Source organism: Watersipora subatra, chromosome 4, assembly GCF_963576615.1.
Source record: "Watersipora subatra chromosome 4, tzWatSuba1.1, whole genome shotgun sequence".
Classification (NCBI taxonomy): Eukaryota; Metazoa; Bryozoa; class Gymnolaemata; order Cheilostomatida; family Watersiporidae; genus Watersipora; species Watersipora subatra.
In genome coordinates this window covers 16,208,020-16,235,671 of record NC_088711.1, presented here as the reverse complement: position 1 = coordinate 16,235,671, position 27,652 = coordinate 16,208,020, and the positions used below count along the sequence as shown (strand labels likewise).

At 35.0% G+C, this 27,652-nt stretch overlaps 2 protein-coding genes across 2 annotated transcripts; one reads left to right on the top strand and one right to left on the bottom strand.

Annotated features, from left to right (window-relative positions):
• Positions 1-156: 156 nt before the first annotated feature.
• On the top strand, positions 157-3,843 carry LOC137394571 (uncharacterized). Its single transcript, XM_068081301.1, has 4 exons — positions 157-386; positions 622-1,046; positions 1,284-1,907; positions 3,218-3,843. Exons 2-4 carry the CDS (start codon positions 630-632, stop codon positions 3,428-3,430), a joined length of 1,254 nt encoding a protein of 417 aa, XP_067937402.1. The 5' UTR covers positions 157-386; positions 622-629; the 3' UTR covers positions 3,431-3,843.
• Positions 3,691-27,169, bottom strand: LOC137394570 (C-terminal-binding protein-like). Its single transcript, XM_068081300.1, has 9 exons — positions 27,039-27,169; positions 19,491-19,629; positions 13,881-14,038; positions 13,548-13,717; positions 10,408-10,688; positions 9,842-9,967; positions 9,384-9,515; positions 4,851-5,021; positions 3,691-4,478 (listed from the first exon to the last, which is right to left on the bottom strand). Exons 2-9 carry the CDS (start codon positions 19,570-19,572, stop codon positions 4,342-4,344), a joined length of 1,257 nt encoding a protein of 418 aa, XP_067937401.1. The 5' UTR covers positions 19,573-19,629; positions 27,039-27,169; the 3' UTR covers positions 3,691-4,341.
• Positions 27,170-27,652: the final 483 nt, after the last annotated feature.

The following is a 27,652-nucleotide window of genomic DNA, read 5'->3' as shown; positions in this document are numbered from 1 at the left end:
GGCTACAAAAACTACTTGCGAGCCATAACTATTTTAGTCAAGCACCGCCTATTTGCAACACGCCACAGACTTTACCACGTGCTAAACAGTGACGCTAACATCGACCTCTCATGAGTTTCTTGACATCCGCTAGCGCGGAGCAGGCTGCAGAGCAGCACCTGCAACTTGACGTCTCCGTCTCAGTCTCTTTTAAACCAATTTCGTGATTAATTGATATCGTGTTCCTCTAACTAAAATAGGATAATTATACGCGTTGGTAATCAGAGCCTTCAGCATTGCTCTATAAATAAAGGTCAAGCCGAGCTGAATGTATATTGTCGCAAGCAGCGATTAGTAGTGGATTTCCAAAATCGTTTATTTTGCACGCATATTAAACCAGCCTGCAGGTTAGAATTTGTATTCAATATTTTATTGCTGTACATTTTGAAAGTTGTAGTCAAGAACCAGGATCCTTGTTAGTTTTTCAACGCCCAAACATTTATCATCACACTGACTTCACTGATGAAACGATAGTCAAACTGATTTATGCAGCACTAATGATTTGAAATTAGAAACTATTCACCTTTGCTAGATTAATTTATGAGCGTTTCTTAGATAAAGCTGTTAGTTATTCTTATGTAGGTGACAGGATGGATCTTCAAGACTGCAAAAAACTGCGAGAACACTACGTTGAGCTTGTCCGAAACTTAATTCCAGAAGACTTGACAGATTATCTCTTTCAATATCATATTTTAAGCGAAGAAGATTGTGAGAAAATCCGGTCAGGCCCCACGAGGGCGCAAAGAGTGAGAATTTTTCTTGGTATACTTCCAAAAAAAAATTCAACAAGCATGGAAAAGTTGATAGAGGCCATGAAGCATGCGGGGTATACGGAACTTGCTGCCATGTTAGAAGCTCCACTGGAATCAGAAGATGTTGTCGTCAGTCCTACTTCTCAGTCACCCCCAGAAAGCCCGTGCGTCGATGACCCTCATTTGATCTCATTAAAAGAGAGGCTGGAGCAACAATCCGAAGTTGTTTCATCTATGCAAGCTGAGATGGAAATGGTAAGACTTACACCAACTTGCTAATCTTTAGAGCTCCTCTCTTAAAATGTAATGTGATAAATTAGTTGTGATTACAGTTACCCTGGCATCCATTTGGATGACCATCTATATTATTCAACATGACATATCTACATGTGGGCATAGAAATTTGTAAGCTCATATGGAAATGTTTCACTAAAATAATGTTGTAAACCTGAATAATACAAGTATGCTGAACAGAATTTTGTTTAATTTTAGCTGCAAGAAGAGCTAAAGCGTCAAAGCCAGACTTTTGAAACGAACGCAAAGTATAAACAGACTGTCACAGTCCTTGGTGAGTTGGAAAAAGAAAAAGCTGAAAGGCAGAAGGTTTACGATGAGGTATATGAAACCCTTTTAAAGGACATAAACAAACTAGAAGAAGACCGAACTTACTCACGAACCTCTTCTGTGAAAAATTCAGCTGCTGTCAGGACCCCAAGTTTTACTCTCAGTGGAGGCATCAGACATTATGCAAAAATAAAGTGCGTTTTAATAGGTGATGGCGGCACCGGAAAGACTAGTATCATTCATTACTTTATGCACAGGCGCCGAAATGAATCTTACATTCCGACAATATTTGACAATCGATCTGTAGAAGTAATGCATGGTAATACCCTGACAACTGTGAACTTCTGGGATACAGCAGGCCAGGACGCCTATGACAAGCTCAGACCTCTGTCATACTCGGATGCTCACGTTGCACTCCTTGTGTTTAGTGTGACGAGTCAGACAACCCTCAACAATGTGATGGCCAAGTGGCATCCTGAGTTCCGACACTACTGTCGCAAAGTTCCTTTCCTACTTGTTGGCAACAAAACAGATCCTATGCAAGATCAAAAGGTGAGATAATAATTACAAAAGATTTGTCTTTATCTTCATATCAGCTGGCGAAATAATAACCTTAACAGTTTTGTCATTACTACATACTACTGAATGCCCGGTATTGCACGGGTAATAAAAATATTTTGTTTAGAATTTTTTTTTTATTGGCTAAGTTTTCTTACCCAATGAATTTGAGTAACTTAAGCTAGGAACTAGTCTAAATCCTAACCACAATAGCAGCTGTCACCATCCTTTCGAAGCCAGGGTTAAAAAACAAGATTACATCATGATCTCTCACGCAATCATGATTTTCAAGTGTGCTAGCTGAAGTGTGCTTTTTTAACTAATCGGCATAAAAGATTGGTAGGTGCATCATTATGTGCACAATTATTCCTCAGTAAAGCTAGTTGGACCCAAGTCTAATGGATAGCACAGCAGGCCTGTTTGCAGAACTGGAGGTTTAGAGTTCAGTGCGAAGCAGATTTTTCGTTCCTAAAGCTTCATCGCTATAACTGGACACTCGAACAACAGACCAACAGATTTATCTATATAGATTAACCATTGTTTATTTACTTCTTGTTTTGTGCCCAAAATTTCTAGCATGTATAGATTAATTACTGTTTATTTACTTAAATCTAAAATTCCTAAATACCTAAAATTTCTAGCATGATATAGTGTCTCTGCATTAAATGCTTTATTCATAATAACACCTTTTAGTCAAACAATGACTTGGCTAGGCAGTTTTACCTATCGTATGTTGTTTGTGCTATTCTAGTTGGCTGAAAAACATGGTTATTCCTATTTGTTAATATTATACAATATAGACAGAGTTCTTTGATAGATTATCCTGCTTGGCATAGATCTGCAAGCTTTTACATCGGGGCATTTCGTTACACACTCGGCGTTTTGCTGTTTGGCAAATTTGAGTTGTTGAAGGTTTAAGTAATTGCAACTAAAAATTTGCATTTCTCTGTAATCAACACACGACTTACAATTATTCTTGTTTACGATCCATTCTCGTCATTTACAACCCAAATATGTGCTTTGTAGCCTTTCTGTGAAGGTAAATGTATGTTTCTGTGATGTCATATTATTTTGCTGTTTGCCCCCCTCCTGTAGCTTGTTTCTAGCAAGAGCTAGTGTGAGATGTTACTACGTAACTACGCCTGTCGAAGTGGTGCTTGAAATGTATGGAAAAACAGTTGATTTCCTTGGTGCTGTCTCAGTAGCTAGCTGACCATTCTGTTGACTTCTGAATGTGTTCAATGAGTGGGTAAAACACACATACACACTTCTATACGTAATTACAACATACCCAATTTTTTCAGAAACTTCATGAGATGCGAAAAAAAGGGGAGCGGTTTGTGGAAGCAAAAGAGGGTGATAAAGCAGCAGAAATGCTACGAGCTGCAAAAAAGAAAGCCTTTTTGTGTTCAGCTCATGATGGGAAGGGAATTCAAGCCCTACTCGATGCCCTTGTAGCAATAGGATTGAAGAATATGCACAAATCTCACAAAAGCCAAACTTGCGCTTGTATGTAATATGAGAATGTTTTTGAATTGTCTCATGTCTCTTGTTTCTCATCAATACTTGAGTATCAGTTTTATTCCACATGCATGTTGCATGTTAATCACTTTGCTCAGCCAGCTTTTAGCCACACGTTTTTAAAGATTTACTTTCATTGTTATTAATCTACTGATTTCTTGAGCACCATTGACCACAGCAACTATTGTTTCTCTTGCTCATGATGGTGCTGTTTTATACTCATGCAATTCTTTAAAGTAATTTTTCACTCTTGTAATTTTTCTGTACAGAAAGATAGTATTATATTATATAATATTTGAGGTTAACCACAGTATAACCACCAGTATACAACATCGTTATAATACATATGACATCATATACAATTGAGGGCAAAGCTATGATACAAGTGAATAAATGTTATAGAATTTCACCATGTACAATTTACTCAATAAAATCTACAATGAGTGCGGCACAAGCCTGATATAAAATGGTAGCAAAGAACTCCAATAAAATCGCTTCACGTTTGACAATGGGATAGGCCTATAAAGAATTAGCTTCATGAAAGCAATCAGGGGAAGATGAACGAGTGACAACAGAAACTGTTGCATAAAGGAACCCTACGCAATGGAAGATGGTAAATCGAAGAAATATCTACTGGTATGTTCCAATGTGCTCAAAGATGTGCTAGGTCTAACCCTTCTGCTCGGTAGATTGAAATCTAAAACATTTGACGTTTATGCAGTCTGTAAAGATTCATCCGCTAGTGCAGAGACAGTTTGAACTCATAAACCAGTGCTCACTTGTCCAACAAAGTTACTACAGCTGGAAGGTGTGGAGAAATTTGTAAAAAATCCATGAGAATACATCGACTCGAATGTTGAAAGCTTGATCCACGTTGAATAGTAAACTTTGGTATGGATGTTGGTGGTTAATGTTCACCTCCAGGATCTTTGTGTTTTGGGTCCATCATAACATGGGGATGATGGGGTATGCCATGGGCGCCAGCCATATCTCCCTGATGGTGCATTGCATATGGGAAGCTGGGCACACCCCCATTCACACTCCCTATATAAATGGAATAAAAAAATGTACGTTCCACATTAAATAGAAAATTTGGAAGAAATTGGCTCGGTTTATGCAGTCATCTTGTAGCAATGTTACAATAAAACAAAAGAAATGGAAGAAAAAATAGCCATAATGTACTAGCCTGGATCAAGATTTAAGCATCAGTAAGTATAGCTTAATCCAGAGAAATTAAAATGAGGATAGCTGCTTTATAAATCGTAGCTACGCTGTTTTCTTAAAACAATATTGCAAGTTGAAGCAAAGGGTAAGGTGATTCAGTTTGTATGCTTGTTTCTATGACAACATTAATAGAAATACTTTATTAAAGCACAGCTTTAATAGGAATATGGATATGATATGTGATCAACTTACTCATTTGAAGATACTCTTTATTCACACAATTTCGCATATTGTCAGGAATCCGTCCTGTTATCGCTCGACGAATCTCTGAAGCAGCCATTTCACGCATCTCGATGACCGACTGCTCACTGTAGAATGCTGAATGTGGAGTCAGAATTAAGTTTGGACAATCCTTGAGCGGACCTAAAAACGAAGAGTTGACTTAGCAAACTACAGTTCTGGTCAAGAGACTGATTATAACAAACAGTTGACTTGGCAAACTACAGTTCTGGTCAAGCGACTGATTATAACAAACAGTTGACTTGGCAAACTACAGTTCTGGTCAAGAGACTGATTATAACAAACACTTGACTTAGCAAACTACAGTTCAGGTCAAGAGCATGATTATAACAAACAGTTGATTTAGCAAACTACAGTTCTGGTCAAGAACATAATAAGAGCATGATAATTACAAACCGAATAGCAATAAAATACTTATTGCGCATTTTAGCAAAATCTTCATCTACCATCAAATCTGTCTTAAACTTATTCCTTGCATTTGTATAAAATAAAAGCTCGTAAAACATTTGAATCAATCGCTTCTGCCAACCTGAGAAGTATAAGTTGCTCCCGAAAAATTGCTTAGTAATTTAAAATGAAATTCTTAAGATTAATAATAGAAGACTTATTATAAACTTAATTTAAAATATTTTATTAAAGTCCACCATTCTTCAATTATGGAAACCAAAGCTTTTATCTAAAATCCTTTCAAGACAAAACTGGGCAAATGAATCATTATTTTACAATTCTTTTTCTGTATATATTAGGCTCGCAGATATACAATCTCATTATAAAACCTTTTACGATAAAATGTTTTGCTGACTATTAAAAACTGATAGATCTGAACAAAATGTAAAAGCAAGTGCACAAACAGATAATGCGACAAGATGAGTAATCTAGAAAACAACGAATTATAATTAAATCATAGTTCAACAAACATGTACAACGTAAGGACAGATAATGAAATAACATGTTTCATTGTTGCTATGAACTTTTAAATTTCGGTGTGTCAAGGTTTTGCCAGTGCAAACTGTGGGATGTCCAGTAGCCTATTTCACAATTATTTGTTCGTTAATTGATGTAATTGGTTGAATTGAGTTGAAGCAAAAAGAGCAATTTTAAAATAGTAAGCATTGTTTAGCTCAAAATAAATTACAATTATGCAACAGCTTCATCCAAATTAAATCTAACAGGCAAGATTTGTCGTTTTTCGTTTTTCTTTTATTTACGATAAACGATCGTTTTTCTTTTATTTACTAGTTTGGTGTTGTTTTGATACTATAATAAAAAAATTGCGAACAAAAGCATTGTTTTCAAAAATTCATTGCAAAAGCTTCGTGTTTTTAACGATAAAACTGTCTATGAAGATGGCCAACAATGATAAAACGACGTCACGAAAAAACGAATGATAAGAGACTCAATATAAAACTTCGCGTAGCACTAGTTTATGACAAACACTTGGGGTTTTACCGAAGAGCCCTTACCAAATATAGATGCTCGCTAGGTTACAGTTTTGTTTCAACTTGGTCTAATTGCCTAGTCGTAATCTGATCATGTGACCCATACTTCCTGCCAAACAGAGTGAATGACTTCTGCGGCATTTTTCAACTATCACAGGTGACCAAAATGGTTATCAGAGGATGATATGCACGCCTTCGAGCTAAGGTTAAAAATTTAAACGAATTTTTACAGTGGGTTTTGAGATATCAGTGCTCAAAATGACAGCATTACAATGATGATGAAATAGACGCGTAAAAACAATAGAGGCCAATAGACATGGTTTTCTTGAATGCGTGAAGTTTATTTGTGAAAATATTTTGACGAATGAGGTTGCATGAAAGTGTAAACAGAAGCCATCTTGTTCAGCTAAGACCCATTTGAGCCGTTTTGAAAAAAGGAATTCTAATCTATGGCAGTTCCGTGATATCGACGATCAACTGTTCGTTTTTAGCATTTTAGAGCTTGTAATCACAATTCTAAATGTTTTGTACCTACAACACAACAGAGTAAGACATGGTGAATCTTTTGATACCGAATAACTGTAATGCGACTTTTGCTGCAAGTCAACCTTTAAAGGTTAGGAAGTAGTTGATGTAAGGGTAGTAGCTGAAAAGATATTGAGCAATGCCATGTACAGATTTGGCTGCTGACTCAAATCCAATGATGAAGGTTTTCCTATTATTTTCCACTAGCAGCTTTCCGCTTGGTGTCTTTAATTGGCATACATACCCTGCAGGATGAATTTATTCGTGGAGTTTTATTTCGCGAAAATTGCCATTTCATGCATATTCACGGACTAATTTATTCGCGACTGAAAACTGTCACTCTCTATGAAGAGTTAACTCTATTACGTCTAGCAATAGAGTTAACCCTTCGCATGCGCACATTGCGTGTTTCATTTTTCTATTTAGCTTACAACTACACGTACGGGTCAATCATTCTAAGCTATAAAGTTTTTGCTGCGTTCAGGGGTTTTCACGAATATTCATAGATTTGGAGGCTTTTGATGAACCAACAATTTGTGGTAAGTAATGAGTTTTTCACATTTACTACATTAGTAGAATTTTACTTTGGTTCTTCGGTAAAACGCGTTATTTATTTTTCCATCCCTACCGCTTCATTATTTGTATTAGTGTGAGAGAGAGATTTTACATCATACACGGTAACACAATGATGGCAAGGGTGGTAGATGTCATTCTTAGAAGATCACCAATCATTCAGGGAGGTCTTGAAATTGAGGTAGAAGTGACTGCAGCTGCTAACGAGAATAATATATCTGTTTTAAAAAGGAACAAAAACGCCTTTACGAGCACAAATCTTTGGCCAACCTGCAGAACTTTGCAATAGTAAGCCACGAGGAGAGTTCAGATGATAACTTCCTTACCAGCCATGAAGTAGCGAGAGAATCGCCTTTATCATCTACCCAAGACGGTGACAGCGATATAGAGCTGTTATCACCAAAATAACTAGTCAGAGAGCACGATTACATGCTAGTATTCACTTATCAAGAGTATCAGTTTAATTTTATTGCTCTAGACAACCGCCATATAGACTAAACTGTTTATATTTACTCCATTCATCGTTTGTAAAATTTTATTTGTATTTGAAATATTTTATTTGTACACTCAAGTTTGTAATAAATTATAATATATCTATACATGAAATAAAATATATAATTTAATCATGTTTGCTGCAGCGATATCAAGGAGATGTTGTCGATGAAGGGGGTCTAGGTTGACTGGTTGCTTCTCCGCCAATATTACTGCCTTGGTGAATATTACTATTTGTCTCTAGTTTTCGTAATCGGAGTAGGTTGCTTCATTCTCAATCTGCAGTAAACACAAAAAAGAAAAAATATTAATAAGTGTTACGGAAGTACAAAAAACAATAGTTGAAGCATTTAATGAAAAAGATCAGTTTTTAAACAAAAGAATTAACTAATGCAGTTAATTATGGAAAAACCTATCTGCACTGCAAATCAAATACATACCATAATGTCCAGATCAGAATCTTGATCGTCCTCAACTTCGGTATTAGCGATTGATGGAATTGATTTCAATGTAAAAAGACTAGGAACGATTTTTTGCGATGACGAAGCCATGCCGAACAACTTGTGAAAACCTTGAATCATTTTGTAAAGTTTGATGCAATGGCAATAAAACTCGAAGCCCGGCGATGATTTTAAAGAAGTTTTGGAACTCGGCTACGTTTAGTACTTCTGCCTAGCGGCTATTTTCGCGATGACGCCATTCTGCATATCTTGTGACAACCTTGAATAATTTTGTAAATAAATGTGATGCATTGGCAATGGTGTTAGCTCAAAGCCCAGACAAATATTTTAAAAATGTTTTGGATCTCAATTACGTTTAGTATTTATATTAAAAACTAGCCTAGCGACTAGTTTTTAAGTTGATGCAGTAGTTATTCTTCCTTGTGATTAAAAATAGAACTAATTATTCACGAAATTTAATAATTCGCGGAATTGACTGTTCGTGAATCGCGAATTTTTATAACCAATGAATATTTTCATCCTGTAGGGTAGCTTATGATATTGTTGAGAACTTATTGTTTTGAGTTCAAGTCCCGTCTTGTTATGGGCAATTCAGAATATACCTGGGGGGTTGTAGTCTCCTCTGATGACATTTCACTAAGAATTTGGTTTTATTGTTCTGTTTATGACTTAAAAACTAGTATGACAAGCTTGCTTTTACTACTAAACTCATTGCTCAATTGAAGGCTCTGATGCTGTGATGCACATCACTGCCACAGAAAACCACAGCCAATTATGTGCCTCACTTTTGCTCCATTGTCATGATAGCTATTCGCCAATTTAAGGTTTACTATATCTATGGCAGAGCCTAACACTGCAGAGTGATTTCTAATTACACTACTACACATCAACATATTTTAGGGTCAGAATGATGAAAACCAGAAAAGGAACTTATTTGCGAGGTTGAATGAAATACAACATTGCTCTGTAATGCCAAAGAATATGCATGCTCTTACTTGTTGCTGGGTTGTATGGCTCAGATTCTTGTACATCAAGGGCAGCAGCCCGAATTCTGCCATCCTTCAAAGCAGTGGCCAGTGCTGATTCATCTACGAGCATACCTCTGGCAGTGTTTATGAGAAAAGCACCTGAAATCCATGCCAGAGTCATAGCAACTGATAACGTATATTCAAAAGAGATTCAGTTTATAAATAGCTTACAGGTACTTGGAAACCAGCAACAGATAAGTTAGTCACTTCTAGATTGAGTGCTCAGTGAAAAGAATGTATGCCGCAATTGGCACATCATTTCAGTACAATCTGATCAGAGATTAAAAATCATGCAATACTTAACAAACCAATTTAGAACAACCACCAAAACCTACATGATAATGTAGAAAAATATAGCTGGAATGAATATAAGTACAGAATTATGAACCAAGACAATCGTAACACAAACAATAATAATCACCAACCTGGGCGCATCTGTTTGATAGTGTACTCATTTATTAGTTTGTGATTGTGTTCATTGAGGCTACAGTGTAGACTGACACAGTCACTCTGGAATAATAGGTCCTGCAGAGTGTACATTCGAGTTATACCTGCAATGAATATCAAACAATATGCCCAAATGCAATTTTTTAAAAACAGTATTTGAAACTTATCGAAAAGACGCAAACACAAAGTAACAGGCAAATTAAGAATCAATAAAATATGGTCACCACAGGAACTCTCCTCACTTCATTGCAACAACTCATTTATACTCTAACATCAAAAGTTAAGCTCATACATTGCAACTAGGACCAAATACTTCAAGCCCATACAAGCATATGATCACTAAATATAGATATGAGAAAAAAATAGTCTTAAATATATCTTTTTAGTTGCCTCTTAGAGATATTATTTATTACATACCAATCAATACTGGGTTAAGCTGACCTCTGGTCTGAACCAAATTCACCATGATAGCAGAGAATGAGAAAATAAAGGACCATTTGTGAAAAAATAAGTGATTAAACATTGAGAGCATAAATATAATTACCTAATGATCGCTCTACACCATCAGGTAGGTAAGGGTCATAGAATGTGACATTGAAGCCAAAGACCTGCGCTCTGAGGGCCACTGCTTTGCCAATACGTCCAAGGCCAACAATGCCTAATGTATCACCCCGGATTCGAGCAGAACCAGCTGCTGCATCTTTCAATGCTTCCGGACCATGTATTTTTCTTGGCTCTTTTGTAGCATTTGCTAGCCAATATGTCCTTCTATATAGGTTTAGTATGAGACAAATCGCACTATCTGCAACCTCCTCTACACAATACCTACAGAACATATTTATTTTATTTTTATCAATTTGTGAAATTAATAATCAGTTTGATAGCCATCTTAAAACAGCTAAACTTAAAATTTAAAAAGAGATTTTTGAGTATTATTCCCATGCATTTGGTGCATTAACTGAAGATTTTATGATAAGGATATGATACATTTCATAGAGCTTACATGGTCATGATATTATGCTATAAGAATATATTGCACTAGGAATTTCCATAAGAGTAAGTGAAATACACTGCTTAACTCATATGAACTTACACTATTATGCACGCTATCAACACAGACACAAATATGATCTTGTGACGCACTGATACTCTTGCCATCTTCATTTACATAAAAGAATCACTAGAGTGTGCTCATAGGATAATTAGTTATTAGAAATGACGATAGCAACTAGGAATGGTAAGGGCATAACCTTTTTTTACCGTAGACAAAAAGCTCAGTTAGGCCTACTATGCCTGCCATAGCCTGTTTCCCAAAGTAGTCACAATCACATTTCTACCTACGAATTCAATTCATTCTGCGACCTTTACATATTAAACCCGTCTACGTTGAAGCAAATATACCCAAAGGAATATATTGCCATTTGCTTGATAGCCCAAACATCTATGATAACTTCATAACAAAATTCTGAAAGTAATTACAAAAACCAATGTAGTATATAAAACTATGTAAAACATATATATGTAAAAACAAATGCAGACTTGAAGGTAATGGTTGTGATAACAACACGGGGCACAGAACACTACTTAGGCAAACTTTACACAAACTGAACTTATCTAGTTTATTTTATTTTTGTTTTGCATTTTTGCCGATATCTTCACTCTTACTTTTAAACCTGCCACTTTTTATAAAGCTTCAAACACATGTCGGAAATTATTTCGGATGCAAGTTCATGTATTTCCTCAACATTTAAACTCATAAGAAAGAAGATTTATGTGTAGAAGTGATCATATGTATATTTGACTACATAAATTTTGCCATCGCGACCTAACAATCAAATAATGCAGTGTAGAATCTAAAAGTTGGAGATAAAATAACAACAAGATCGTGGTAGACAACTAGTCTTCACTGCGTAAGTCGAAATTCTTGATTTCAAGAATTTCGATTTGGTGGTTGGAAACTATTTGTTTGAAATGCACTACCTCTATGGTTTGTAACATGTTAGTTAAAAATCGAAAATTTGGTAAATGAAAAATGTCGGAATTGCTTTACTAAATCTTTACTTTACTAATATATTTCCTACTGACAAGCTTCAAATTCGAATAGCAAAAGTTCGGCTGCACGCATCAACAGAAGCTAAAACTTTATTAGTTATTAAAAACAAACCTAAATGAATTATCTGACTGTTGAATATTCTTGCTTGTTGAGGCTCAAGGCGCAGACTAGACTAATAACAGACAAATGTAGTGTTCTCTCGTACAAAAATAGGCGCAATTCCAGAAAAAGCGAAATGCATACGGATTAACATACGACTTGAATAATATCATGGAATTAGTCAGGTGCCAATAGGTGATGCTGACCATAACAAGCTAAAATAATAGGGGTCCTGCTGTTACTTGCCTAGCAACACATACTTGTCGCATGAGGAATACTAAGAATTTAATATCTACATCAAGCAAGTCATTTCCAGAACACAAACAAGTTTAATCGAAGTATCTTTTTACAGTGAATGCTATTGATGGACAGCAAACATTAGACTTTTGTATCATACATCTGATGGTTACCCGCATCCATGCAATGAAGCTGTGCATGCACAAGTAAAATAAATACACGGGTGTTTGCCAATTCTGAGATGGGTCATGAAATGAAAACAGATTTCAACAGTCAACTAATGGCGAAAAAGTGCAAAATTAGAATAACATTTATCATATTTAGACAAAACTGTTTGTAGGAGCAACCAAGAATAAGCTTTCACACCAGATTTGCTAGAACATAAGATTTGCTATTGTGCCGCTTGGTAATCCACATTAAAATGTGGATTACCAAGCGGCACAATAGCAAATCTTAAGTTAATATTTAAACGTTTAATTACTAGTAGGACTGCAAGACGAAAGATAATGCTTTGGAATAACCAGCTGGCCAGATAAGGCCAACAAACAAAAATTCAGCAAAGTTCCCATCTCATTAAAAAAAAAAAATTGTGGGTAACAAAATCAGTAGTAACCTGTTATTACTACAATGCAGCTACTAATAAATCCATTTAGGAATACTTCCACACCGCTAGAGCACTATTTCATTAATAATTATCAAGGGTAAAACAAAACGCAGTTTTTTTAGGGTTGACAAAATGCGACTGTTGTTAAACATAGGGTATGCACATTTTTCTTCAAAACCTTAAAAACCTAACCAATCCTAATGTTGGTATCTTATTCGACTTTCACGATGATGGATTAGACTTTTACAAAATTTGTCAATAGGTAAGGAGTGAGCAAAAAAATTTAAAGCAAATTGAAACAGTAAAGTTTGTCCTGCTTCAAGTAAAAATGTAGTGCTCTATAAAATCATAACTACCGAAATTACTGGCACTTGAGCCAAAGTTGTGACTTATCGTTGGCAGCAATATCCATCTAAATATGGTGGTAATAGAATATTGCAAGAATGAAGAGAGCTGGGCCAGAGCATGATAGTTGCAAACTAAATTTATCAGATAATAGATGCAAGCAGAATAAAAAAGGAAACTGGTAGGCGAGTAAAATGAGTAAAATGAGAATAGGGATTACAAGCGGAATAGAAATTAAAACAAGTAGAATAGTTAAAAACAAGCATAAATGTGTGTTGAAGAGGCCAAAAGCTCGAATCATGAAATACACTGTTGAGCATAAGCAATGGACAACAGCGAGGCTTACCCTGGTACATTGCAGACAGCGATTCCCATTTCACCAGCAGCTTTAATATCTACATTATCTACACCACTACCAATTCTAACTATTACTCTGAGGTTTTTGAATTTCTCCAAATCCTCTTTGTTTAGTGTTATCGTGTACCACATAAGAGCCCCAACCGCTTCTGTTAGAACCTATAAAATCATTGAATCAAGTGCAATCATGAAAAGACAACTTCAAAATAAAAGATTTAGAATAAAAGAAATGTACAACATTATACTATTATAGCTATATGCGGTATTACAGATATAACCTCAAAAGAATACTACAGTTATGATAAGATTGTCTGTCGCTGACCTTTTCATGTATTTCATTTGTACTCTGAGCATCACAGAAGGCCACAGTGGCATACTCTTTCAATATCGGCATCTCAACTGAACAGTCACGTCCATCCAACAGGGCCACAAGAGGCCTTGGTACAGCTGCTCCATTGGGGATCGGGCCACGTATAGACACTAATAAAATGTAGATAGATGAGCAATGCAAGGAAAAGTAATGACCAGTTGTGGAACTGTTATTTAAGTTAAGAAATAGCTACAGTCATACTTCGACTTACCAGTGCCCCAACAAGTTTTAGCACTAACATGCGAGCCACTTTTGAAATATGAGCACGCGAGTTAGAGGCCAAGTATGTCAGAGGTGGCTAATGAGAACAGCATTACTCTGTATTTTTCAACCGGTCATGTTGCTCTAACTTCCTCTCAATGTCACCCCACTAGTCCAGCCCATGGACCAACAAGTGATTTCAAATTTTAAAAACTACGCCAAATATTTATTCAAAAAATGCTTCAATGTTACAGATAACACGAATCCCACACTTGGAGAATTTTGGAAAAACCATTTTAAAATTGTCCATTGTTTAAAAATCATTGACGATACGTGGCAGGGTGTTACACAATGAACCCTTAATTCGTCGAGGCAGAAATTGTGGCCAGCTTGCGTTGCTGAAAGACACAGCAAAGGGGTCGAGCGGCATACCCTGATGAAACTGAACAGGTGTTAACAGATGAAATCGAGTCACTTGGAAAGTCCCCGGCGCTGGAGGTGGATGAGGCGGACATGACCGACCTTGTCGAGGAACAAGAAGAACTCACGACACAGGAGTTAATAGAGCTGCAGGAGATGAAATATTCTGAGGAATTACACGAGCTTGGTAGCGAGGAGGAAGATGAGAATGTAAAAGAGGACCGCATTTCTACTAAAGAAATAAAAAATGTTAGAAAAATGGCAAATTTTCAGAGTTTATAAAACATATAAATGCTCACAAGTTGGCTAGAGATTGTGCATTAGCCCTTTGTGATGACACCTATGTTCGTCCTTTTGGTAACATATTGAAAGGGCGAGAAAGGCAAACATCTTTAGATAGGTTTCTCTTAAAACGAATGGCTAATCGTGAGAGCGAAACAAAAGAAAAATTAGCCAAGCTGCAGGAACAAATTCAAAACTATGAACGCCAAAGAAATTTTAATTACGTTAAGTTTAAAATAAGTTTGCTTTCCAGTCTGTGCATCAAAATCCAAATTTATCCAAGTCAAATGTTGTAATGAAGGATGGCTTTTCTCTCACTCCTTGGCAAATGCTCGCGTCAGCTGCTTTTGTATGTATATAATTTTACATTTTAATTAATCACATCTTTTTGTATTATTTTTTATTTGTTGCTTTTTGAAAGTGTGTGGTAAGTTACGACAATTACCAATATGTTTTTTTCTGTTACAATATCCTGTTTTAAGTGTTTTTTAGAGTATGGAAACCATTGAACTTAAAACCCCTGGAATGGCAAGAGGTCATTCGCGAGTACGGAAATCCGGTCGACGCCATTATCAGTTAATGCTCAAGTTAATTTCATTGTGTTCAATGTGAGAAAGAAATCTAATTTCAGATTTAACAGCTATGGAAGGTCACGAATACACCGCTCAATCAAAGGAACAGACTACTGAGATTGCTACTAATAATTTATGTACGAGAGATAAGGGTGTAGGTGCACAGTGCTATTGCTATTCCATGAACTGCAAAAACCGCAAGAATGGACTTTTAAAGGAAAATGCATGACATTTCACAAGTGAGTCACTTCTACTACTAGCTCTGTTACTATTGCTCAAGTCTACGACTACTAATAGTTGTGCTACTACTAGTTAGTACTGCCACTAGTTAGTTCTACTACACTAGTCACTGGGTGAGTGAGAGTCGATCAGTGTCACTACTGAGTGTACGAGTTTGACTGTATTTTGTCGGTGATTAGATAAATTTATAAGCTAGTGAGTGAAATGTTCTTCCTTCAGAACGAAGGTTTTTTATTATTTAAACTTCGAATTTTTTTATATTAATATTTTGGAACTACAACCCATTAGGTTATTTCTAAATATTTATATTTGAAGGAAGTGTTGTCGTGCTTATAATATTATTTATTGTTGTACCTGGATCTAGCTAGCAGTAAGGAGATAAGAGTAATAATACTATTGCTATTACTACTGTTGCTAACTAACTACTACAGTTTCATTTTAATTTTTAGATTTCCAAACAAAGCAACTGGGAACTCTCGTTATTTACAATGGTATCGCAACCGCAGAAGAGTGAATAAGCCTGATCCTTGAGCACTTATCTGCAACGAACATTTCAATGATCCATGTTTTAACAGCAGGTTAAAACGTTCGACTGAAGCCATTTAAAGGTAATATTTTTCAATGTTGAATGATACTTTTCAATGATTAAATTTAAAACCATATTGTCAAGCACAGTGCTGCAAGGTTGCTCAACTTAATGTAGCTATATCTAAAAAAAAATTAGAAGCCTCAAACAGCACCCAAAACAGTGACAGCTGCCACAGCAAGTGCCTATGAATATGTCTGCAGCTTAGTATTTGTGTGATCTGTTCTCTGTGATTCTTCATCTTTGTTTCTGGGATTTAATGTCCAACGCATAAATTATGCTGTCCTTTTTATCAAATGTTAACTGTGTAAATGTTTTTTTCATTTCCTAGTTGTTGTAATAAAACTACATAATACTCCTGCAAATCATAAATTCCAAATTGATAGCAATAACTTGCAATTTAGAACACAAAACATCTTTTTGGAACAAAAAAAATCAAAAAAATCGATTTAAATTAAAAAAAAATCAAATAAAACAATAGAAATCGATTTTTTTGATTTAAAAAAAAATCATCGATTTTCAACAACCCTGCCTACAACACAACAGGGTAAAACATGGTGAATCTTTTCATATCAAATAACGGTAATGTGAATTTTGTTGCAAGTCAACCATTAAGCTTTATGCCTAAGATGGGTGTGAATGACTTCCAGTGAAAATTGCTACATTTTCATTTTACATAGCGATATGGTAGCATTTTGAGCGGTTTTATTTTCATTTATTTTATTACTTGTATGGTTGTTTATTAAGGGTACTATGTTTATGTGAATAAGACATTCATTTTTGTTGATTTTATGTAATTGTTATAATTGATGCTTTTGTTTAGGGGGTTGGAATAATAATCCTACTGTTACTCAGTTTAAGGCTACCTTCGCAAACTTATCATCAAATGTGGTGCAGAATCAGATGCTAGTAAGACAGGTAATGTTACTGCTCAAAACGAGATTCTCATCATACTGGCTACTCCAGAAGTTGATCAGTTTGTGGAACTCAATGATTTCAGATGTCAAATTTCTGTTATAGGTAACAGTATAGTAACAGCTATATAACTATATAGCTGGCTACATTGTGCAAAAGCTAACTAAAGTGCTGTCGTGACATTGGCCGTCAGTTGCTGGTTACCACTAAGTCAAATATCCAGTACCGACATCTCTATACTCTACTCAAGCTACAAAACAATGGAGGATTGGTGCGTCCATCAGACGATGTCATCAGGATCCTGCTAGTTGCAGATCAATACTTTCGTATTCACACAAAGCCAGATCCACTCCATTGTGTGGTGTATTTTATCAGTAGTGTAAGGTCTAGTGATGTGTTATGCTTTGGGAAACACCTTACGGATACGGCAGATGGCATATCCAACCACTGCGTCATTGATGAAAAACTTTATTCAGTCGTTTTATGATCTCCGACAGCATCATTATGCTAAAATCCTGCACTCAAACTGCAAGGTGCATCTTTGTGGCATACAATACTAAAGTAGTACTTTTTAAAGGCCAGTAACAATATAATCACTGTAATATTCATCTGCAGCTGTTGTTGTGCTGTTATTCCTAATCTAATTTAGTTCTAAGAAACTGATGCACCTTGGCTCAATATCCACTTCTTTACAAATCTCCTTTTACACAGTTTCTGTAACTTGTATGTATAAGTTTAATCATCTGATTACACTAATTCCTGCATTTCCTTGTTTGCATTATTTTGATTATTCTCTATTACAACGGTTTTTAATTTCCGTTTAGTTGTTGCAGTAGTTCATTCCATCTTTTACAGATACTGTATTATACATATCATACATTCATAAGCTATTATCACTTAAATCTTGAAAACAGTTTCTGTTTTGACAGCATACCTATGTGTTGTTTTTATCGAAATACTTCATGTGCTAAGTTTTTCCATATGCATTTATGCATATGTAATATAAATTTTAATATAATGGAACAGTTGTTATTTGCCTGAATATATCATTTGCTGGGTTTATGCATTTGTAATACAACAGTTTGTATGAGTAACATGGTCCACGAAAATCTATTATACATCTACTTATCATTTGATATATCCTACTCCATATGTTATAAATAGGTTTTCTTCTATCAGGGCACTCTAAACGTTGTGTAGGAGTAGCTTTCATTAACACCCAGCTGGAAAATAACTATTCAACATGTACATTTCTGTCATTTTTCACCGTTTGTTTACAAACGGTACTAGCATTCGATTAGCTCTCCAATATGGCGCATACGTTTACGTATTATTATCAACGTAAAAGTCACGTGATTGCCATTCCAGGGGTTTTAAGTTCAATGATGGAAACCAATCAATATATATTAAATTGTTCTATATATAAATAAACTGCACCAACATGCAAGTAAATTGACATATAAGCTCAGTCCCAGAATGCATTAAGCTCGTAAGTCGAGGTATGACTGTATGAAGTATTACTTCGACCTCAACTATGATCACTCTAAAGAAAACTAGAATACTTCTACAGGCGCTATGAATTTCAGTTGTGAAATTAACCATTAGCTTAAATGAGTGAAGATGCTTAATTAGAATAAGCCCAATTACAAAATGTAAAAACACAGAGCAATTCGCTTTTTTAAGGATTTTGGCAAATCTTATTTTTAAATTCACTGATACAAATGCCGACTGCAAACTTAAACCTAACTTTGTGTTGTTAGTCAGGATCTGAATGTTTTAAAAAATATTTAAAAACTTGAAGCAATATGTCTGCGCTAAAATCTATTTTTTCTTATCAACTACAAAGAATGTTAAGTACTAAAATGTTGTTGAACAATTTTATTCTCCAAAATATTATGACAACTATATGTCACAATAGAAAAAAGATGCTGCAATGTTGAGATTAGTGTTCTAAACTATTCTAACAAGTTTTTAGAACTTGAACTTGCGTAAATTTGCCATTTTAATAGAGAATCATTGTCTGTCTAAATTTGATTATCTGTCACTTAGTTCAGTATCACCAGGGGATTCTCACTTGATTTTACTTTTTTGTTGCATAACTGTTTGGCATCAGCAATTCTAGAAAAAGAATTATCAGGCATATGTTCAAAATCTTTCTTTGTCGATTTCTGTATCGCAATTACAGAAGCAGAAAGCAAGTTATCACATGGCTGATCCTTTTTTGAACATCAGCAGTATGGTAACCTAGATCTAGGTGAAAAATAACTCAATAATATTTTATAATATTTTGGATTTAACTTCAACGAAAAATTTATGCAGACGACTTAAACAAGATTTGAAACTTACTCATGTTGCTGTTGTCAAACCGGGGTCTCTTTACAACGCTGCTTGGTGGCTGACTGATTGGATTAGGTCGTTTACTATCCATGGGATGTGCTGCGTTAAACACGAGATTCTCTGCAGTTAACGGGCATCAAATCTTGGTCTAATAAGTAATTGAAATTTTAACAGACTACATGATTAAAAAAACAGTTAAGGATTGGCAAAGCATACATGAGCCAATGTGAAATAACAACTAGAACGCAAATTGATCTAGTTACAAAAACATTGAAGCGACAGTTTAAATCTTTGAGATTATTCTTTTCTTAGAGGATGTATGATGGCGGCAATGCACCATGTTGTGAAAATGATTTTCACATCTTTATTTTCGTCAGGAACAACTCATTCTTGAATCATTCCGTGAATAATTGTAAAGCATTTTTGATTATAACAAGCATGAAATGCTGCAACTGTAATTATTTAGCAGACTCTCTACTCATATAAGCAATAAAATTAATGCAATTACGGCATCATTTTCTCTCTGTTATCGGACTGAAAATTGCTGAAAAACTGCTGGATTCAAACTTACGACGATCGCAACCACAGGTTAGTAATCTAATTGTCCAACCAAGAATCTAGGAAGGCGCTGACAAATCATAGCTCTTATTATATACTGCGTACACCCTTTACCGATCTTCCACTTCTTTTCCGAAGTTTAAATTTGGTGATTGTATCTCAGTTCAGCGTCGTCCCTCATGATAAAAACAGGTTTGCAAACGGATGAGTAAAAAAATTTTGGTTGAAAGTCACTAAATGCATACTAAAACTTCCTTCAAGTGTGTTTTAGTGAGCTAAATTCATATATGTTAAATTCAGCGTTTGCGTTACAACTTTCAGCTTGTCTTAAAGGTAAGAACTCTGTACGTAGTACATTGTAATGCTACATTTTCTTGCATATCATAACCACAAAATGCACTGAAGTTATTGTAAGTAACTATAGTTACTAGGGTTAACATACTGCTTTGTTACTATCTTTAAAAGTTGACGCAACAAAATTTACATTACAGTTATTTGGTATTAAAAGATTCACATGTCTTACTCTGCTGTGTTGTAGGTGCAAAATATGTGGAAATGTGATTACAAGCTCCTAAAAGCTCAATAATGAACAGTTAATCGCAGCCATCACAAAACCGCCGTAGATTAGAATCTCTTTCCAAAATGGCTCAAATGGGATGTAGTTGTACAAGATGGCTTTTGTTTACACTTTCATGCAACCTCATTCGTCGAAATATTTTCACAAATATACTTCACGCATTCAATAAAACCATGTCTATTGTTCTTACGCATCTGTTTTATCATCATTGTAATGCTGTCACTTTCAGCACTGATATCTTATAACTTACCGCAAAAATTCGTTTAATTTTTTAACCTCACCTCGAAGGAGTACATATCATTGTCTGATAATCAAGACGAGCCTGTTGGTCACCTGTGATAATCGAAAAGTGCTGCAGAAATTATTTGCGAAGTATTGGGTCACATGATCAGATTACGACTAGACGATTAGACCCAGTCGAAACAAAACTGTAAAGTAGCGAGCATCTATATTTGATACGGGGTCTTCGGTAAAACCCGAAGTGTTTGTCATAAACTAGTGCTACGAGAAGTTTTATATTGAGCCTTTTATTGGCCTTTCAATTCACGTGAGAACATCACGTGACAAAACAATAACTAAATGTAATGACAAAGAGAAATAAACTGAAGTAACGTGAATTCCAATCTACGGCAGCTTTTCGTTTTTGAGCTTTTTAAGAGCTTGTAATCACATTTCCACATACAGTCAAACATGGATAACTCGAACTTCAAGGGACCGAGCAAAAGTGTTCGAATTATCAGAGCATTCAAGTTATCAGAGCACTGTCACAAGTCCATGTATTTACTTATTTATTAGTAGATACATGTACATATGCAAACTATAATATAAATCAAAAGCACAAATGGCTTGTTTCGAATTAAATGCTTCTAATGTAAAGTTTAAAACGTTTTTATCAAAAAGTATAGAGATTTTTCTATCACTTGAGATTGGTTTGTTGTTTGAGGTGATGTTATTGCCAGTACGTTTTTTTTAGATTGACATTGGCAAAACTTGATCGTTGTTGAAATGCTCAAAAGAAAAGACATCTTTTTCTTTTGAGCGTTTTACCCACGATCAATTTTGCCGAGTTTTCTTGAAGTTTATGCAACTTCAAGAAAAAGTTACCAAAGAAAAATCCCTTACTTTACCTGGGATTAGTTAAGAGCAACACTCCGAGGCAGTCCAATTAAAAGTTTTACGAGGTTTAACGGTACATTGTATATCACTCACGCTTTTTGAATGGATAGTTATTGAATGTACACACGTATTCTGTGTTTAGGTCAAACGATGAATAGTTTTTTAGCTATGACAACGTATACGTTTAATAAAAACAATTTTAAGACGTTTTAAACATTCAACACTCCGACGTTGATTCAACACGGAATCAACGTCGGAAAACTATTCGTCACGGGCTAGCCGGGTCACGCACTCAAGGATTTTCGCCACGCACATACAAAACAACATGCTGTTTTTGTTTTGTATGTGCGTGGCGAAAATCCTTGCGCGCGTGACCCGGCAAGCCCATGCTATTAATCGTATAGCAGTATAAATCAAATTTGACCAAACCTTTAGAAAAGTCGTTGACAAAATTATTTTGCCGATGGTGGTAATAACAACGCTTATGAATTACGAAAAGATGAGGTTTACCTCTATGGCTTTGAATAAAGTGATTTTCTAAAGCGATAACAACCGTTTCGGTAGCCGTTGGGCAAAAAAACAGTTCGAATTAACAGTGTTGAGTTCGAGTTATCTATAGCAATTTATCATTACGTGGGAACGGACCAAAGAAACCGTTCGAATTAACCATGTTTTCGAGCTATCCGTGGCCGAGTTATCCATGTTTGACTGTATTTGGCACCTACAACACAGCAGAGTGAAACATGGTGAATCTTTTGATACCAAATAACTGTAATGTGAATTTTTTTGCAAGTCAACCTTAAATGATGATGATTTTGATTATTTTTACCAGGCAGTGATTGCATTATATAATTACTATGGGTTTCTATACCACTCTCTACGTCTATACGATACTTTCGTCTTACGATGCCAACACTGAAATGAACTAAAATCATATACCAAATAATTTTTCATTGTAATCATAGCAAAACAAACTAATTTATCAACTACTTGCTAATGATGTCATATTTACATTGGAACACCTTAACAGGTTTATTTTTCTTTTAATTTATTTCAACAAAACACTTCTTTCATAATATGAAATTTGAAAGTTACACTTGTTTAAAAAAGTTTGAAAACTTTTACAGTTGTTTTTTGCCTCTTAGTTCATTTGAACTGCACAAAAAACACTTTTCCCATGATATGAGTTTTAAAAGTTGAAATCGTAAATGTTGCATATGTTAAATAAAACTATATTTCATGTCCAAAGACTTTATTGTTACCAGGGCAACACCGGGTATTCACCTAGTTAATTTACAAACTTAATTCAGCATCTAGAATTTGGTAAACTATGTGAATGTCCATACTGACCTCTAACATTGAGCAGAATTATTAACGCTCTGCAAAATGTGGCAATGTCAACTATTTTTCAAGCAATCTAAAAAGGAATTAAATTTCTCTTATTATATGTATAGTTATCCAATTTTTATACTAACATTCAATAATGCTTTGCGCTACAAGCATATCTTTATACTCAGCAATGAGACTGATAGGTTTTTAGCATTTAGTGTCTAACTTCACATAGTTTGTGTATTCGAAGAGTGTACTAAAAATTCTGTTTTTAATTTGAAGTTGGATAAGGCTAGTATTTCGGTGAGATATTGGATTGTTGTTTGATCGCAAATTTCTGCACCCATTTTCTTACCGAATAAAATTTTCAATTTTGCCACTGAATCTGACAATTAAACTTATGTCGAGATTTGGGGTGCTATTCTGAAACGCTAATACAAAATGTTTATTTTTTGAGTAAATTGGTGCTAAGTTATCCAATCCAGTTCTCTATTACGACTTTATATAGAAAACTAGTTTTAATCGAAAAGCTTTTCAATTAGAGTTCTTAAACCTTAGTCACAAATAAGCAATAAATTTATTTTCTGTCAGCTAACCTTGAAGCACCTTCAAGGCAGTTTTCAGGCTAACTAGGCAACAAACAAGTCTTCATAAAACTTATTAGAATCAACTATATGGTATACCTGAATAATAGCAATAAGATCTAGAAAAGCCAACGATTCATCATGCAAGCCTGAGCTTTTTTTTAAAGTTACGAATCTGAAAAAATACAAACTATTGAATAAAAATATTATATAATGCCCAATGTTTGACATGACATATCTTGAAATACTGCAGCTTTATGAATTGGCACACGTGTTCACAATGCTCTACACCCGATAGTAACTCTTGCGCGACCAAATTAATCTCTTTACCAGGAGATAATCACATACTCTAGGACACTTATGTATTCGCGTCATCTAACTTTCGCGGAGTCATCCTCTCGCGAAAATTTCATGAACGAAACTAAACTATCATAACGAACGAAAACGCGAAGTTAAATAGCTTTATTCCTTGATATCCACAATAAAATCGTCATAATAGAAATGCAGGTAATTATCGTGTGTAGTGGGCTCAATGGGAAATTTCTGGTAAACTCATTATAGCTAATACACCGACTGAGCAGCATGGCAAAGCAAATTATGATGATATTAGTTTAGTCACCGAATTTGTAACTGATGAAGATGAAAGTCTGGTAGGTGAAGTCATAAAATTGAATAATAATTATTGTAGTGATGAATTTTATTACCAACCAAAAACAATATCAACCCTCACCAGGTCCAACCACGTTATACAGTTTTGGTTGTGAAGTTGGTTGATATCTATTTTCTTCTTCTTGGGACTCGAGTGTGAAAGTCACGGCAGGAGGGACCGAGACGTCAATGATAGTCCAAGAAACAAATGGCAGCAAGTGATCAAATTGAATTATCGATCTCACCCACACATTTCAACCTGCGGTTTACAAATACGAAATGGTCCCAAATTAAAAAAAGTTTCTTATTAGCGAACTGGACCCGAGGAATGTAATCTATTTGTTCCACTGTATTTATTTTCACATTACTATATTTTCGCACTCATCAGAGCCGCGAAATTAAGTTGCAGTGAAATTTTACTCTGTGTGCTACTCACGAAACTAAATACTAGCGAAATAAAAGTGTCCTAGGGTATTCGGTAAAACCACACATTTGGTCTCAATTCGGTCTATAAAAAAATGTTTGATACTAAATTAATCAGCATAAAATTTTACATCAGATTATACGATAAAAAATGGCACAAATGTGCTGCAAAATGAGCTCTGACACTTTTTCCGTCATTTTTACATGTGAATATGTCCTAGTCCAATGTGTTATCAATATTCTTACAGCTTACAAAGTGATTATGATTGCTAAAATAAAATAATCACTCATCGTAGTGCTATTTTTGAATAAAAATCACCCAAAGTACATTGATCTACAACTAGTGCAAACTCTGTAGCTGTAATGCGTCTGACACAACTGGTCATTGCTGAAGAAAATTGCGATAAGTGTTTTTGCTAAGCAAAACTAGGCTCAGAATGGTTTGTGAACACATTTTCTATTAGCTCAACGCATGCAGATATTTGTTTCCTTTCATTTAAGTACAGATACGATTGGCTAATTAATTAACTACTCACTAATCAGGATGTTTTGTAGGAAGCACACTAAAGCAGAACCGCACTGCTCATTGCTATACGCAGACGCTTTGTCGAGTTGTACTACACAGCTTGTGGTAACGAAAGAGTTAAACAATGCTTCATAACATGATTTTTAGACTAATGATAGCAGTGGTGAAAAAAGCAACAATTATTATTATAAAAACAAGAAATTATAAAAAAATAATTGCAAACATCCTTAAAACAATTCTTTAAAATGTGTGAAGCTGCATTACATTTGCTATGAAGAAGAAAGAGAAAGCTATGTGAAAACAAGGAAGTTAACAACAAGCAAAAATTAAAAAGCTAGCTGTGATAAGTAATCACACAAAACAACACATAAAAAGTATAAACACATTATATTAAAGTTTAGGCAGTACCAAGACTGCCTCCGCATCTCCATCACAACCTCTACCTATACATCATTTATTTTCTGTGTCAAGAATGCACTTTAATTCGCCTGTTTCTAACATAATGGTATTGTAACAATAAAAGAAAACTTTTTACTGACTCATTATTTTCTGATATGAACTTTAAAACTTTTCACATTTATTTTAAACTAGGTTCGGGCAATGCTTTAGTTGTAATGTAATATGTGATTACAGAAAGTATTTAACATTAAGTCTTTGAGGAGAGGGACAACCAAAAAAAATACAACGCATCATTTTTCTAAAAGATTTTGGTCCCACATGCAACGGTTTTGACATGCTTAGAAAATGTCGGAAAAGTTTAGCTTTGTGTGTGGAGATTTCAATTGCGCTATAAATTTGGGTCTAACATTTCCAAAAGGTTTGCAAGGCCGGTCGAGTACTTCGAAAACATTTTCTCTACAGCAATTGTTAAGATATCCTTATTGCAATTACTAGTTCAACTAATGATTTCCAAGGTTACATAGCAATTGGTTTAGTGCTGCCAATGTGCTCTGTCTAATTGTCAGGGAAACCAATATACAGAAAAATTTGTTTTCATGGTAGTTTTTATTGAGCATGCCTTAACTGATCTTAGGACAGACGGTGCTTCACAGTGCTTTTAAGCAACATTGATTTTTTGCGATTTTGAATCCCCAAGAAATGTTAGCACAAACCATCTCTATATTATGAAGCTATTAATGTTTTGAACAGTTCTATTTTGTAGCAACCTGGAATTTTCCTATAGCTCATCTTTGAGGCCTCATAGATGCAAACTAATCAGCATATCAGTAGTACAGTAAGCTTAATACGACACATCATTAATCTTACAACATCGTATAACAATTTCCTTTGTCATTTACTATGTAAGATTGATTTTAATTTACAGGGGTTAATGCATAGCATAAAAAGCTACTGTACCAGTAAAATGTTATTGACACAGGCATGATACGAGTATTGTGGGTATACAGACTAGCATTTAGACCTCTTCATGCAAATGCACCATGTGAGATTATATGACAAGCCTTTTTTTCTAAATAATGGTGCATTTTGAATGAGTTTAGTGAGTGCCGCAGCTAATAAAATATTTGTGATTAGCGATGAGCCAATAAAAATACACGAGCGTTGATAAAATGTATAGCTTTCTTCGTAGAATCATAATTAATCAAATAAAAAGCATGCATTGATAACACAATTATCATGTAAACATCATGGCCGACAAGATTTAATAACATTTAATATTTATTTAGAGAAATAAGCCAAAGCTGTGAGTGAATGCGGCAGAATTTGCATACTGAGCAAATTCTTTCAAGCAACGGTATGACTTTATGTATTACTAGTAGCAAAAAAGCATCCTTTACCATTTGATACGAAATCAGTTTCCAATCGTAAAAAGCACAACAGTAAATTTAAACAACGCGAACGACAGGTTAAAGATAGAACTTTGCTAAATCGTGAGCTAAGAGGAAAATCTCGCTTGCTCGAGTTTGCAATCTCGTTTAATTCTCGCGTTTAGGAGAATTGTGTTACTCAACGGTTGTTACAAAAAATTCAAAAATTATTATGAGGAATAATATTGTTTCATTTTTGCTTTTTTTAATTATGAATGAAATTTTGTGTTTTTCAAAAAAATTAATTTTAACCATACATTTACGATTCGGACACGATTTTGCGTCTAGTTGCATTTACCTAGTTGCACTGAAGTGAGCGAGCAACAATTGATCGAGCGCTAGACTATAGCACATCCTTAAATTGTCGTAAATGCAGCATCTTTTTCTAATGCTGCATCGTAGCTTTCCTTATCAAAAGTGGGATATAAAGCGACTCTTTAAACCTGACTCGTGGTTTGTAGCCTTCGTACTTCATAAGTTGTAATTTGTTGTTACCTCAAACCATTTACTATTTGTCGAACGCTGTTTAGGGCTAATAAATGATTGAGTAATAGGCCAAAATTATTCTGGATGTGAAGTTTTAT

Excerpts from the sequence above, each read along its gene's own strand:
- LOC137394571 (XM_068081301.1), top strand. The coding sequence starts at position 630 with ATGGATCTTCAAGACTGCAAAAAACTGCGAGAACACTACGTTGAGCTT. Across the intron at positions 1,047-1,283 it reads TGCAAGCTGAGATGGAAATG|CTGCAAGAAGAGCTAAAGCG; the intron begins GTAAGACTTACA and ends GTTTAATTTTAG. Across the intron at positions 1,908-3,217 it reads ATCCTATGCAAGATCAAAAG|AAACTTCATGAGATGCGAAA; the intron begins GTGAGATAATAA and ends CAATTTTTTCAG.
- LOC137394570 (XM_068081300.1), bottom strand. The coding sequence starts at position 19,572 with ATGGATAGTAAACGACCTAATCCAATCAGTCAGCCACCAAGCAGCGTT. Across the intron at positions 14,039-19,490 it reads GTTTGACAACAGCAACATGA|TGTCTATACGTGGCCCGATC; the intron begins GTAAGTTTCAAA and ends ACATTTTATTAG. Across the intron at positions 9,968-10,407 it reads TGGTGTAGAGCGATCATTAG|GTATAACTCGAATGTACACT; the intron begins GTAATTATATTT and ends TATTCATTGCAG.